This window comes from Anser anser (genome assembly GCF_964211835.1).
Source record: "Anser anser genome assembly, chromosome: 10".
Taxonomy (NCBI): Eukaryota; Metazoa; Chordata; class Aves; order Anseriformes; family Anatidae; genus Anser; species Anser anser.
The window spans coordinates 12,277,717-12,291,036 of record NC_139730.1 but is presented as its reverse complement, the minus strand read 5'-3'; the positions used below and the strand labels follow the sequence as shown (position 1 = coordinate 12,291,036).

General features: G+C 51.3%; 1 protein-coding gene across 1 annotated transcript in view; it reads right to left on the bottom strand.

The window, feature by feature from the left end:
• LOC310905020 (uncharacterized protein) overlaps positions 1 to 13,320 on the bottom strand; it is an 84,617-nt gene that overhangs the window by 19,890 nt on the left and 51,407 nt on the right. Inside the window, exons 5-7 of the mRNA XM_083850558.1 lie at positions 5,690 to 6,649; positions 1,064 to 2,615; positions 2 to 78 (exon numbers count right to left, since the gene is read on the bottom strand). Of these exons, the coding sequence (XP_083706684.1) occupies positions 6,320 to 6,649 (330 nt within the window). The 3' untranslated portion in view covers positions 2 to 78; positions 1,064 to 2,615; positions 5,690 to 6,319. The remainder of the gene's footprint in view (position 1; positions 79 to 1,063; positions 2,616 to 5,689; positions 6,650 to 13,320) is intronic.

Genomic DNA, 13,320 nt, shown 5'->3' with positions numbered 1-13,320 from the left:
CCTGGCACTGAATCTTGTCAAAACATCTTTAGCTCATCACCAGCACTGCTCAGCAACAGTGTCATGCCATCCATGGGCCTGTAGGACAAATAAACCTTTTTGCAAGACCCGAAGAAAAAGGAAAGAGTGAAAACAGTTTTGCAGGTTTTCTAGTGGCAGAACAGCCAGGAGAGAAAATTGATATTCCCCATACAGAATCCAGTGTTAAAGGCTGGATAGGAAAGGGGTCCTGAAATTACCATCATGAGCCTACACCTGCTCAACGAGTGACAATCTTTGGATGAGAAGATAAAATCAGGAGCATCACAACTAACTCAGGACGCCTGGTCACAACTATGCTCTGCTGGTGCTATTGAACTCCCTTAAGCTGCCCTTTAGCAGCATGTCCCTTTCTAAAACTGCCAGCGCCTTTGTTCTTCTCGAGAATAGCTGCCCGCTTGTGCACACAGAGGCAGGGGAAGGTTGGACACTGTGTGTTGCATTGTACTGTCAGCCTAAATAGAAGCTGATGGGATAATAATTAATTGCAGTCTCCCTGTAATAAAAGACAAGACAAAGCAAGAGATATAAATAAAATCATCAAAGGAGCTCACAGAATAGGAGCTGTGTTTGCATTTTGTGGGCAATTTACAAGCCAAAGGAAGGTTGGGAACCCAAGGACTGAAAAGCCATAAAAATCTATGGAGCCCTCACAAAACCGTGACAGCGTCTCACTGATCTGTCTTGTTACCAGGCAGAGGTATAAATTCCCTCAGCACCTCTGTTGTTTAAGGAGCTGGAAAGGGAAGGGAAAAGAGGCCTGAGGTGGGAGTGACCCCAGGCTCACTCAGACCCGAGCAGCGGGGAGGTGCCCTCGGAGAGAATAGAGGGGACAGAAGGCACCGAGCTCCGTTCCGAGGGCAACAGGCTGCCAGCAAGTGCCGCCAGCCCGGAGGTACGGGCTGGAGAGCTCTGGGCCGCCGGGAGCACTTTAATGGAGACATTTTAAACTCCCTTTGTACTGGGAGAGCTCCTTTCCTTACGGCCTGCATGAAAGCAACCCCTGCCCTGCCCTGCCACTTGCCAAAGCCCAGCTGCTTGTCCCTGCTCCCCGGCTGTTGTCACGACTGTCACCTTCCAGCTCGGAGGGAAGGACGCGGCAGCAATGTCGATGTTGGGGGGAGCCGCTGCCCCCAGCGCTGCCTCAGCCTCACGGACAGCTGCACCTGGAGACAGGGCCAGGGGACAAGGAGGGGAATCCTGCTCCTGCCCCCTCGCCATGAGACTGCAAGAAAAAAAAACGGGTGTTAAAAGAGTATGGATGTGAAGGGATCCTCTGTCCCAGACTGAACTCCCGTTTAATGCCCGGTTCTCACGAAAGTCACATAACCAGGAGCCTAAACACCCTCACAGCAGCACCAGTTACATGGCACATCCCAGAAGAACTGAAAGATTATTCGGTGCTTTCATAAGAAAGAAAATGATACAGCCCTCACAGACATATGGGCTAAACTGCTGCTGGTACAAGCCCCTTCTTCTATGAAAATTGGCCATTATACATTCAGCTCATCTCCATATTGCCATTAATCCCACCATGGAGATACAGACACTTCCCTTGTTCGTTCCCTAAAGTGAATGTAGAGTGTAGGGAGAGAAAGAGATGAGGCACCTCCTCTGCCTCTCTGGGAAAAGCTTTTCTTGGTAAATGGGTACACACCAGGGACAATCTGGAAGCATAGATCCTAAATCCCAGCCCAAATCTGGGCTTTGTTTTGTTGTTTTTCTCCCTCTCTTTTAAAAAGTCTCCTTTCAGAAATTCCTTCTCTGGTTAAACAAAGCCAAGGTAAAGAAAAGCAACTAATTAAAATGAACTGCCATTACACAATAACCCCTCCCTGCCAAAGGCAAACACAATCTTCTTCCCCCAAAGAACACATAAGCTCTCAGCTAAACAATAATTTCCTTAACCCAGGCAGCAAAGGCTTCCTTTCACCCGCTACCTAAACAACGAACAAAGCAACCAAGAGGAAAAAGTCGCCTCCCTTTCCCCGTGCCTGCCTTGCCAGAACCCGACATCTCTGCGCTAGCGATGCCCGTCGGGGAGGGCAGCGTCTCCTCGCCTCGTGCAGCACGCGGAGCTCTGCCTTCCTCGGGGCGGTGTGCTCCTGGGGACGTACTTGGGGACCTGGTGCTACAGCCAGGGCAAAGGGATCTTTACGGATCACTCTCTGCCTTGTGTCTCCTTGCAGACTAGGAAGAAGAGGTGGCATGGTCCTAAGAGTCCCTCCGCACAGCAGAGCTGTTGGCAGCCTAGGAGCTCTGGTCTCATCCTGGGCTCTACAGCTTTTGCATTTGCTTCTGTGCAAGCAAAACCCCACTGCTGGGGTGGTTGTCTTCAGTGGCTGAGCCTTGGTTCTAAAAAAGCAGGAATCTGGGCTGCCAGAGAGAAGGGTCAGCTACGGTTTACAGGTCTTCACATTATCAACTTTCTTTGTGGTCCAGCTGGAAAGAAAGGAGAGCGCAAGTGATCCATGCAGAGCACGTGGAAAGTGACGGGAGCTCTCCCTTCCCAGCAGCAGGGCTGATCCAAGGATCTGGAGGCACAATGCTCAGCTGTGCAGCGTCCCCGGCCAGCTCTACAAACCAAAAGCAGACGAGTATTTCAATCACCACAAAGGCCGGGGAAGGCTCCCGTCACTCTGCAGGTAACCTTCGCTCACTAAGCAGAGCACATCTTTGTCAGACAGCAAAGCCAGAGCATAGCTAATGCGCTGCGTGGGGGAGAGAAAGACAGACAGGGAGCTAATGTGTGTCCTTGACTCCAAGCAAGTTGAGAGCTGCAACAGAGAGTAGGAGAGATCTGGAAAACACCCAACTGCTTGTGGGGGCTGCCACCAGATTCTCCCTCCAGCTTGCAATCAGTCCTGTGGGTAGGGAGAAGGGATGCAGGCTCCAAGCCGCTGCCAAAGGAAGAGTGCACGGCAGGGCAAGCGAGCAGAAAACTCCCAGCTCAGCTGCAGCTGCGCCAGCTCGAGCTGAGCCTGCTGCTCACGCCTTGCCACCATCCCACTCCTGAGAGCAGCCTTGCTCAGACCCGCTGCAGTGATCTGCTTGTGAATGCTCCCCGAGCCAGTCCCGTCAGAAAGGGCTGTCGTTTTCCATGCTTTAAGTGTACACCGATGCTTTGCTTCTGCCTCCGTGCCCTGCTGTGAGGGATGGATGTTTTGGGGTGATCCACGAGACTCAGCGTGAACCTAAGTGAGGGAGAGCCTGGGCAAGCAACACTAGCTGTGCCTGGGCAAGAACCAGCTCCATTGACCCAGCTCCCAGGTCTTCAGTGCCCAGCAGCCACCAAAATGATGTGTGCAGCCTGCTCTCTGTGCTAGGGGCATGGATCAGCCCCAGAGCTCTGACCCCAGCCCTTTGTTACGGCACTCGGCTACAAGACAGCCTCCTCACCCAGCTGGCACAAGGTCCACAAGCCTTTGCTGTCCACTGCACTCTCCTGGTTGCAATTTTTAGGTCAATCTATGACCTAAAACTCAAAACTCTTCCAGTGGTTTATGCAGGAGCCCCTGAGCTCACCCCCCAAAACCCAGCTCCATCCCTTCGTGGCTGCTACATGGCTGGGCGGACAGAAGTGCCCGCTGGGGCTGGGAGCGGCACGGGGCTGCCTTCCGCGACCTCAGGACATGCACGTTGAGGCCACCTCCTGCAAAAGGTCAGGTCCCCGACCTCATCACATTCAGAGCAAGAAGAGCGTGCCAGCAGGGTCTTCACACGAGCTTCTTTTACTTTGTGCTGTGCAGAACAGAGGCACAAACAGCTACTTGCCTGCGCTGCAGGAAGGGACCTGACAGCAGAGGGGCATTAGCTTTAGCTGAAATACAGGAACTTTAGAAAAAAGGGGGTCTAAAGATGGATCAGACGCTCATCTGATCACATCTTCAGCTACAGAATTTCCCCGTTCTCCTAGCAGTTTCTTTTACCTGCATCCAGGCAACAGGAACGAGGCTCACTACTACAGTCATTATTGCACACACCGCTACGACCTGCTCAAGGTAATTCCTACTCCAGGGCAGAGGAGAGGGAAAGCGCCGGTGTTTGGAACAGCTCCTGCTCAATTGTCTGGAAGGTGATTGAACGCTGTAGCACTTAGATCCACACCAGCAGCCAGGCGGGAGTGGGTCAGAGGTGACAGAGAGGATCTTGCCATGTGAATATAGAGTTTAAAGAGAAATATTTCACTCTGATCCCATTTAAAGCCCCACGTGCGATGTGAGCAGTAGGAACATGTCCACAGAGAAGCTGTCTGTGCCATGATGCCACCCACAGCAGCATCCAGAAAGGAAGTGCCTCGGTCCCAGGCTTAGAAACTGCCCCAACCTTTGCACCAGAGGGGAAGAAGGGTGCAGGCACCAACTCTACCCACCCCGAGCACAGATCCCACACTTCTGCTCCTTTGATCTCTGCTTGCTGGCACGCAGCCTCGGATGGCTGATCAGCCAGATGCAAGATATGGCCAGGACCTTGAACCTCTTGCGGTTATTGTATCTGAACCATCTTGCCTGTCACGCAGGTTAGGAAATAGGACCGATATTCTGCATGGGAGTGAGCACGCTCACACGCAGAACCAAAGGCAGTTTGAAGCCTTTTTATCAGTAAGCGATAACACCTGGACTTTGAGCGTATATTCAGATTATTTAGCAATTAGTAGTTAATATTCTCAGTGATAGGACGTGTGAACTGCAAGCAAGAGGGGTTTTTGGTCTCCTCTCCGAGTGCTCTTGGATCCTGGACTCCTTGGCAGGAGGAAGCAGCTGACTACAGCCATGGTGAGCAGCTGCTCGTGTCCGTGAGGAGCGCTGCCACCCCATCTCCAGATCCTTGCACTCCGAGACCTGCCGCCTCCTGACAGGCCTGCGAGGTTATTTGGAAGGAGGCAGCCGGGGGTGGCCTCGTGGATTTTAATCAAAACTACGGTCGCATCAGGGATTCTGTTGGATATGGCACACGGACAGGTGGGGACCCAGTGTGCTCCAAGGCATGGACAGGTTCATGAGCCTTGTCAGAAGGTGAAGAATACACCACCGTGGCGTTAGGCTGCCTGGGACAGATGCACCACAGTGACAGGCTTGGCCCAGTCAGATACCTCCAGCACTCGGTGCCCAAAGACACTGGCCCGGCTGCCCAGCAGGTGTTCTTCAGGTCTGTGAGCATGGACCTGCAGACCCATCAGGGGAAGGAAGAGCAAGAGACAAAGCACACGGGATGGCCACGACAATCTGATCAAGCTGTACTGCTAATGCTCCTAGGAAAGAAATGCTGGACTGTGTGGTTTATTTCTGCTTTGCTTTACTGCATGTGCCCTAGGAGAAAAACCAGACACCAGCAGATCTCTCTCACTGCCACAGGACTCTCAGAAGAGAAAATGCTCCATCCAGCAGAGCTCCTGCATGCTGAGCTCCTGCAGACACATGAGGACTGGATCAGCACTGAGCAGATGTATTACAACTTTCCCTCTAATGGTTTCTACAGCACCTGAGGGGCTGTAGGCCTTTCTGTTAATGCTCCACATGACTTTCTGAGCTCTCTGCCCTTCACTCGTGGCCTCTTGTGATGCAGAGTTGAGCCTCCTGTTCCTACAGCAGCATGCAGAGGGCACAAAGCTATTCTCTTGACCCCCCCCTTTCAGGCCGATGAGATTTACCTGCTGCAGCCACAAAGCAGCTCACAGACAGCAACAGCATCCTAACAGGCTGATCAAGGGCAGGAAGGCAGAAAGCTGCTAAGTCCTGAGGGGACTTGTCAGCTTAAACTTTATCTGCTTGAGGCCTGCAAGTCCTGAGGTAGTCCTTGCAGAGCGTTATGCTCACAGAACAGCTCCCACACTTTGACAGTAGTTCCTCCATTCTGTGCATGAGCTTTCCTCCTTCACAAGGTTTTGTTTCACAGACATTTTGTTCTCGTGAAGTCTCTGCCATGCTGCCAGGTGCACAGGTCTCCACTGCAGCGTGTCTGTGGTGCTGCAGAGGTGTTTTATGAACACCACATTACTTCCTGGCCCTGGGACCTGGTTAAGGAGAACATCCACATGCTCTGAACCCAGGGGAGCTCCCACCCCACGATCCTCCAGGTGTGGACAAACCTTATCACGGCAAGGCCAGGATGTTCCGTTGTGTAACCCCAGTGCATCGTGGTGCGACTACGCAGCCGCGTGGATCAGAGCTGCGCGGAAGGCACAGGATGGGCACCAAGGACTGTGCAAGCAGAGGAGCTTGGTTCACTCAATAGAAGATTAAAGTTGCCCTGACTCAAGGGAACCTACTCCAGGGTTTGTCTAGGACAAACCTCTCAACAAGGCGATGACAGCCAGGGGTTGGCAGGATGGCTGCTCGCACACCGGGGGGTCACAGCTCCAGCTCAGCGGGACTGTTTGTTCTCTGCCTTGATCTTCATCCCTCGGCTGTATTGAAAGGACGTTTGCCCGAGACAAGCGTGTATGGCACACAATGTCAGCTTCAGAACAAGCTGCGAGGAAACAGATTGAGTTCTCTGTGCAAACCAACTGCGAATCCATTCCTTGGTGGCTTCTCTTGTGGGACACTTCAAAGGCACCAAGCATCCACAACACAGCTGCTGCCCTGGGGAAGGAGTTGTTGAATAGCCTCTGTGAATGAGAAGTAAAAAATTAAGCAGTTAGATTTGGCACGTGCATCACAATAAAGATCCCCGAATGCTCAGCTTCTCATTGAACCTAAGGCGGGCTGTTAATTCGTTATTCACTTCCCAGCCTGGAAGGAAAAGCATGTTATACCCGAGGGCCAGAACCAATGAACAGAGCCATAAATCAAGCAGTTACAAGACCAGCAATTAAGAAACAAGCCGACAGAAGGGAGAACTCTGTCAGTAATAAAGCAGACACACCACAGGATCTGCTGAGTGCTCAAAGCAACTGGGGACACACAGTCCTTTCTACACTCCACCTCTAATTCTTCCAGCCATTTGCTGCCTTTTCCCTCTGTCTTCTATTTCCTTTTATTTCCTCCTGCTCCCCTTCCAGTTTTTCCTCTGTTCTCTTTCCCCTCTCTTCTGAAAAGCCAATCCTTCCTGAGAAAGCACGAACATACCTGCTGAGCCAATGGATTTACCAGCTGCTGCCCAGGAGCAGAGGCACGTGCTGGCACCAGCAGCTGCGTGCGCACGGCCCCGCGAGCGCCACGAGTGCTGGAGGGAGCAGAGTGCCCTGCGCCTGCCCAAGGACTGCAGCAGTACCTGAGCTCTGGGACAGGGGAGGACATCCCTGCAGGTCCTGGGATGGTGTTGCTGAGGGAACAAGTGGCTGTGGGCAGAGCTGCTCATGTAAGGAATGACTGGGATGCCTCTACGAGCACAAGTCAGGTCTGGCTCCCTTGACTTTGACCACTGCCCCTCCAGCACTTCCTGCTCCATTTCTGGCTCCTTCTCCTTACTCACCACTGGAAATCCCGCCCTTGCTTCCCCTCCCGGTGTTACAGTGTTGTGAGCAGCCCTGGACACTGGCAAAGTCAGGCCTGTGCAGCTGTTTTCTGCACGCAGCTCAGGCACATGCATGTGAAACCTGAGTGCAGGACAGGGGTATTTAACCAGGCTCTTGCTCGCTCACATATCCCTTCCGGCCCAGCACACTACTGCATCTCTAGGACATCACATATTTGGGAAATCACAGCCAGCATTGATATATTTTGTCTACATCAGTCTTTGTCACATGGTATGTGTATAGAGAAGAGAAACATGGCAATTTTAGAGCCTTATTTTGTCAAGGCAGGAGGAAGACCAGATATTCCTCTCATCATTCCAAGACCAAGTGGATCCAGTTACACCAAGAATTAAGATTGTGATATTCCAGTGCAGCCTCAATGGCCTGGAGGAATCTCAGATCTGTGAAGTTTCTCTATGGAAACACTCGCTGACATCACCTAGACACTGCCACGGCAGCAGACACCAGGGTAAAAGCACATGACACCAGGTCAGCATTATCGCACCACGGCACATGCTCAGCCTCTGCTGGTCCAGCACATCCCAGCTCATGGTGCCGACACTTCCCAGGAGGTGAGCTCACAGCCCAGGGAGTTTCCAAAGTAACAAACCCACCTCAGCTGCCGAAGCCTTTTCCTTTTGAGGCTTTTCCCCCATAAAGACATCAGTTCTTGGTCAAGGCTGAGACTTGTGCTAGCCACAAGCACACCATCTGGAAGAACTGCGAGCTGCCCTCGTCCTGGCTGGCACGGGCAGAGGTGACCCAGCAGAGGCCATCAGCCAGGCTGAGAGCGGCGCATGCTGGGGAGCACAGGGGCAAGGAGGGTGCCCCGGGGATGCCAGGACAAGGCCACGTGTCACCAGCGACCACAGCCACTTCCCAGACAGACTGCTCTCCTCTGCGGGGTGAAGCCAGCCTGTCCTCAGCACATCAGAGGCACAGCTGATAGGCACTTCAAGGAAACAAAGCGCTGCCTTTGAGAGCACGTTACTCCAGCGCGCTCCCAGCTGTCTGTGGTTTTGATCTCGAATGGCGAGGCTAAAGAGTCGCTAGTCCACAAGAGAAGGAAACATCTCCTCCAAGGCTGAGCACAGAGGGACTAATAATCCACCTCCCCCAGCGCCGGGGCAGGGAGGCTTTGATGAGCTCTTTGGCAAGTGCTGTAGTAAGAGGCTGCAATATAGAGTTAACTAATTAGGTCGCTGCACAGCAAAAGGAAAATAAAGTAGAAATCGTTTCTGTTCAAAGCAGATTCCAGCGAAGGAGAGAACAGCTGCATTACCGGAGACAGGCTGCAGCGAACTCCACAAGAAATCGGGGAGGGGAATGGGCTTCAAGGTCTTGAGGAAAGCAAATCCCAGACACGAGGCCACAGCAACAAAAAAGGCTCAGCAGCTGGGGAGTCCTTGGGAGATGACGGGAAATCCTCTTCAAAGGAAGGCTTTTCCCACCCAGATCTTGGCAAGCCACTGCGAGCAGTTATGTTTTGCTTATCCGAAGTCTCTTCCAGGCCGGCCAGCTGCAGATTTCACACTCGGAATGGCTGGAGAGTTTCTGAACTCATCCCAAATGTGCCTTGTCCTTCGATGACAGGATCCCAACAGACTGCGTGTGGGGTTGTAGAAGTGTGCCCTCAGGCATCCCAATCCGTTATCTGATGGTTCCCTGGATTCACAGAGCCATGGAAAGGGCACCAGCAGGTGCCCATCAGAAAGCATCCATGGAGCTATGCTCCTCTTTTCCACCTGTAAGCACTGAGCCCTGTAAAGGAGATTTTGTCAGTCTCCTCCTCCTCCTGCACCACCAGAAGACATTTCTTAGCTGCCCGTATCGTACAGGAAGGAATAACATGAGAGAACAGCAACTGCTGGTGCTTCCCCCGTGGGTATGTTTTCCCAGAAATGGCACGGAGGCTTTCCATGGCATCAGGTAGGCTTTCGAGCAGCACTTGATGGAAATCCAGCCGCTTGGCTTTGCCCCAGATCGCTGGCACTCTGGGAAGGTCAGAGCACTGCAATAAGCCATATGCTCAGTCTTGGCTTCCCCTCACAGTGCCAAGGCATGTCTGCAAGGGATAAAGCCAGAGGGAACGTTAACTGATCACCACTGAAACGGAGCCTCTGCTTGGCTTCCACCCTAATTAACTATCAGGAGGCGATGCCGGAAGGCCCCCGCATTGCCAATAAAGAATGTGGGGCTGGTAATTAATTAGTAGCCTATTGGGATCCCAGCACCTCTCGCCCACAGCCGAGCTCTCCAGATTGATACAAAGGGGATTTAATGGAAACACAGCAGTTTTCCCATTACGGCCTAAAGCAAAACAGAACTAGTTTTTGAAGGAACCTCGTTTATAGTCCTCTCACATGACTGATGCTTAACACCTAACCCTGCAGGTACGGGGATGTATTGGAAAGAAACCTACCTGCAGAATACTGGAATAAGAGAGAAAGCCCCTTAGGTAATTTGGTGAGCTATCTCTGTTCACCATCCTCCATGCATAAGAAAACAGCAAGAGCAGAAGGGTAACAGAGGCAGGTCTTGCACGTCAGTGTATAGCTTACAGCACTCCTGGAGACTCCTGGCAGCTCTTCTCTGCCAAAAGAGCAAGAAAACCCCACTAAAACAGAACACACCATGAAATGGGCATCAGGACATCCTGTCTGGAGGGGTCAGGAAGGGACAGTTTTGCTGGGCTGATAACTGTGAGGCCAAATACCATGACTCCTTCCTGTGCTTGGAAGCTGGAGGTGAAAGGCCTCAGAGAGCTGGAAAGGAGACAGCCAGCAGCAGATCAGGTGGTTCTCATTGCTCGTGTAGGGAGCAGTGATGATGGGTGATGTCTAAGCACCAAGTTGTCAGACCCAGGGGACAGAGGGAGGTCAAAAAGGGCATGAGGAAATCACATCAAGGCAGTCGAAGGTAAAGGATGCTCAGAAGACAAGATGAGGAGCAGCTGCCAGAGGTCAATGGATGATCCTGGAATAAGACTTCTCGAAGGTTACTGAGGGTTGCTCTGACTGGAAAAGAGTACAGACAAAGAGGGCATCCTGCTGAGAACACGATATTCCTGGGTATCAGAGCCTGAGATAGCACAGTATCGCACTGACAGCAGAGGACAGGCTAGAACAGCCCTGCACACCCGCAGAAAGAAGCCAGAGCTAGTGCTGACATGATAAAGAGGAAGCCATGTGCACTTGTGCTCTCCCTGTGAAGGGAAAATATGCCTCATACACACTAAAAAGGTGCTAGAAGCACACAAACAGTTGCCTCAGACCATAGTTTCATTCCCTTATCCTAAACTTTTGCAAGTGTCACCTTCTGGTTTTCCTCCAGCTCCAGCCGCTCTGGTCCTGCAGTCTTCAGCCCTCTGGTCCAGCCGTGTTCCTCTTGCCTGTCCCTCTCACCCACTGAACTCTGCAGCTACCTCAGCTCTCAAGCCCAAGCTTGCAGTTGCTCCATCTTCCTAACAAGCTCTCTGGCTCATTAACCTTTCATTTTGCTTCTCTTCCTCTGTTCAAGCTGGAGCCTTTCAAGCTCCCTCTCCTGACTTGAATTTTGTCTCCCTTGGACTCTTGCTCAAAGCAGAGGTCTGCCGTGCTTGCTCTTATGTCTGTCAGCAAGTTACAGCATCTTCCTGACACCAGCAGCTGTGTGCTGGCTCCTCTCGCAAGTGGGCTCCATGCTGGGAGGTACTGTAACCTCTCCCTTCAGACTCCTGCAGTGTTCCCAAAAAATCTTGTCTTTTCCTGTCCAACGGATATCGTTTTCACTTCTCTTTGTAGGCCCTCGTTTTTCCACATACATAAAGCTGTTGGTACCATGAAAATGTCAACTCAACCATCAAGAAACAGATCAACTGGTATGAATCATTTGGAAAGAAAAAAAAGATCAGAACGGAAAAATCTATGATTCATCCACACCTTGGATAGTGTGTGCACTCGTGGTCCCTTCATCTCAAAGGGGATAGCAGGACTGAAACAGATTCTGAAAAAAGCACAACAGATGGTCAAAGACACAGAGCATAATTAAAAGCACAATTACCGAAGGCACAGTGAAGTAGGCTCAGACTTGTTAGCGTGTAAAAGGAAAGGCTTGCGGGGAAAAAGTCAGGGTGTGAAGTCATTACTGGTCTGAAGGGGGACTGGCTCTTCACCTTCTCTTCCAAAACAAGAGCTCCAGGCCAGCGATGAAGCTAAGAGGAGGGAGGACCAGCCCCACGCACCCTACCTTCTCTAAGACCAGGGAGGCCACCCTTCCTCGCTGCTTTTGAAGCTGGTATAAGGTCTTTGCTTTGGGTTGGACTGAGGACCAACCATATTTACCTCTGTAGTTCCCATTTCCCCAGGACTCTCAGCCAAAAATCCTCTCTTCCTTCACATCAGGAAAAAAAAACATCCCAATGTTCTCAGAAGTTAATTATATTACTGCTGAAGGCCTTTCCTTGCCTTCCCCCATCTGTCATCTTTCATTCATTATGGAGAAAGCAGCCCCCATCTTCTTCTATCAGCTCACAGCACCAGTCCACCCACCAGATTTTCAAGGAAGCGCTGTCGTGCTTTTCCTTATTCATACTTCTGGAAGGGAGGAACACCCACAAAGCTGATTACTTGTCTTCTTCAAAATCTTTCACTGTGATTTGTGCAGGAAGTTTGACAGCCATTAGCGCGGCGTAGCACCAAGATCACAGTCAGTATCACTTCACTGCTCCTCTGTTCAACTCCACAAGGAGGTTCCACAAGGAACAAGTCCTCTTTGGCCACAGTCAGGAAAGAATCTCCTCCTTTGTGCAGATGCTATGAGTAAGAGGATGGCTTGGGATTAGAGGGAAGCAAGACCTAGAAAACCATGCATTGCTTGCCCTGCCCTCCCAACAGCCAATCAGTTTGGATGAATACTGTCAAGTGAAATGACAAGATGTGTTCTGGCCTCCTTCCAACTCCTGGGCATTAAAGACACAGAAAAAGACAGAGATTTTAGAAAAGATTTCACACTCAGCTCCAGGATAACATCCATGCAGCCATTTTTCACACTGGGGGTGGCTAAGCACCGGATAGGAGTCCTTGAAGATATAACAAAACCTCTCTGGAGGCCCAGATCACCTGGACCTAACTTTGAAGCTGCCTTTGAGCAGGGGCACAGACTGAAGACTCCCTCGGGCTCCTTTCACCCAACATTATCCCATGATTGTAGGAGTATATGGCCCTGAAACAGCATGCAGAATCTCACTTGCCTCGTTAACAGCAGGACTCTCCTCCAGGCGCAGAGCGCCCCACAGAGCTCAGCTCTCCTCCCCGGCTCACTGGCACGAGGTGCCCACACAACAGAAGAATGTGGCTCGGTCCCTGTGCTCGTTGCCCTTTAGATGCAGGAGAACGGCTCCTGTCTTGACAGCATTCCCAGAGTCTTGTAGGTAAGCCAGAAGTAGAGGGTGCCCCTGGAAAAGTAATCTGCAGGAAAACTAAAGTGCTGCTGTGAAATGCTGATTGGTTTGCATTTGAATTTTGGTAGAAGTGCACTTATATCAATGTTTGACTCTTTAAAAAAGTTACAGGTTCATAAGAGCCTTCCTAAAGAAAAGTGCTTGGCAGAGGGGGGGTGTCTGCAAGAGAAACACCAGTTCCCATTGACAGATACTCAGGATGAGAAATAGCCCTCCTGTACACACACAGACACCTCGGGATTGGCCTCCTGCAAGGACAGATTTTACATCGTCATCTGGAGATCATCATGGAAAAGAAGGGTTTTAGAAAGCCACTTTATAACCCTGAGCATCAGAATAAGTAAACGTGCAGCATCTCACATGCTTTGCTCAAGAGATGAAC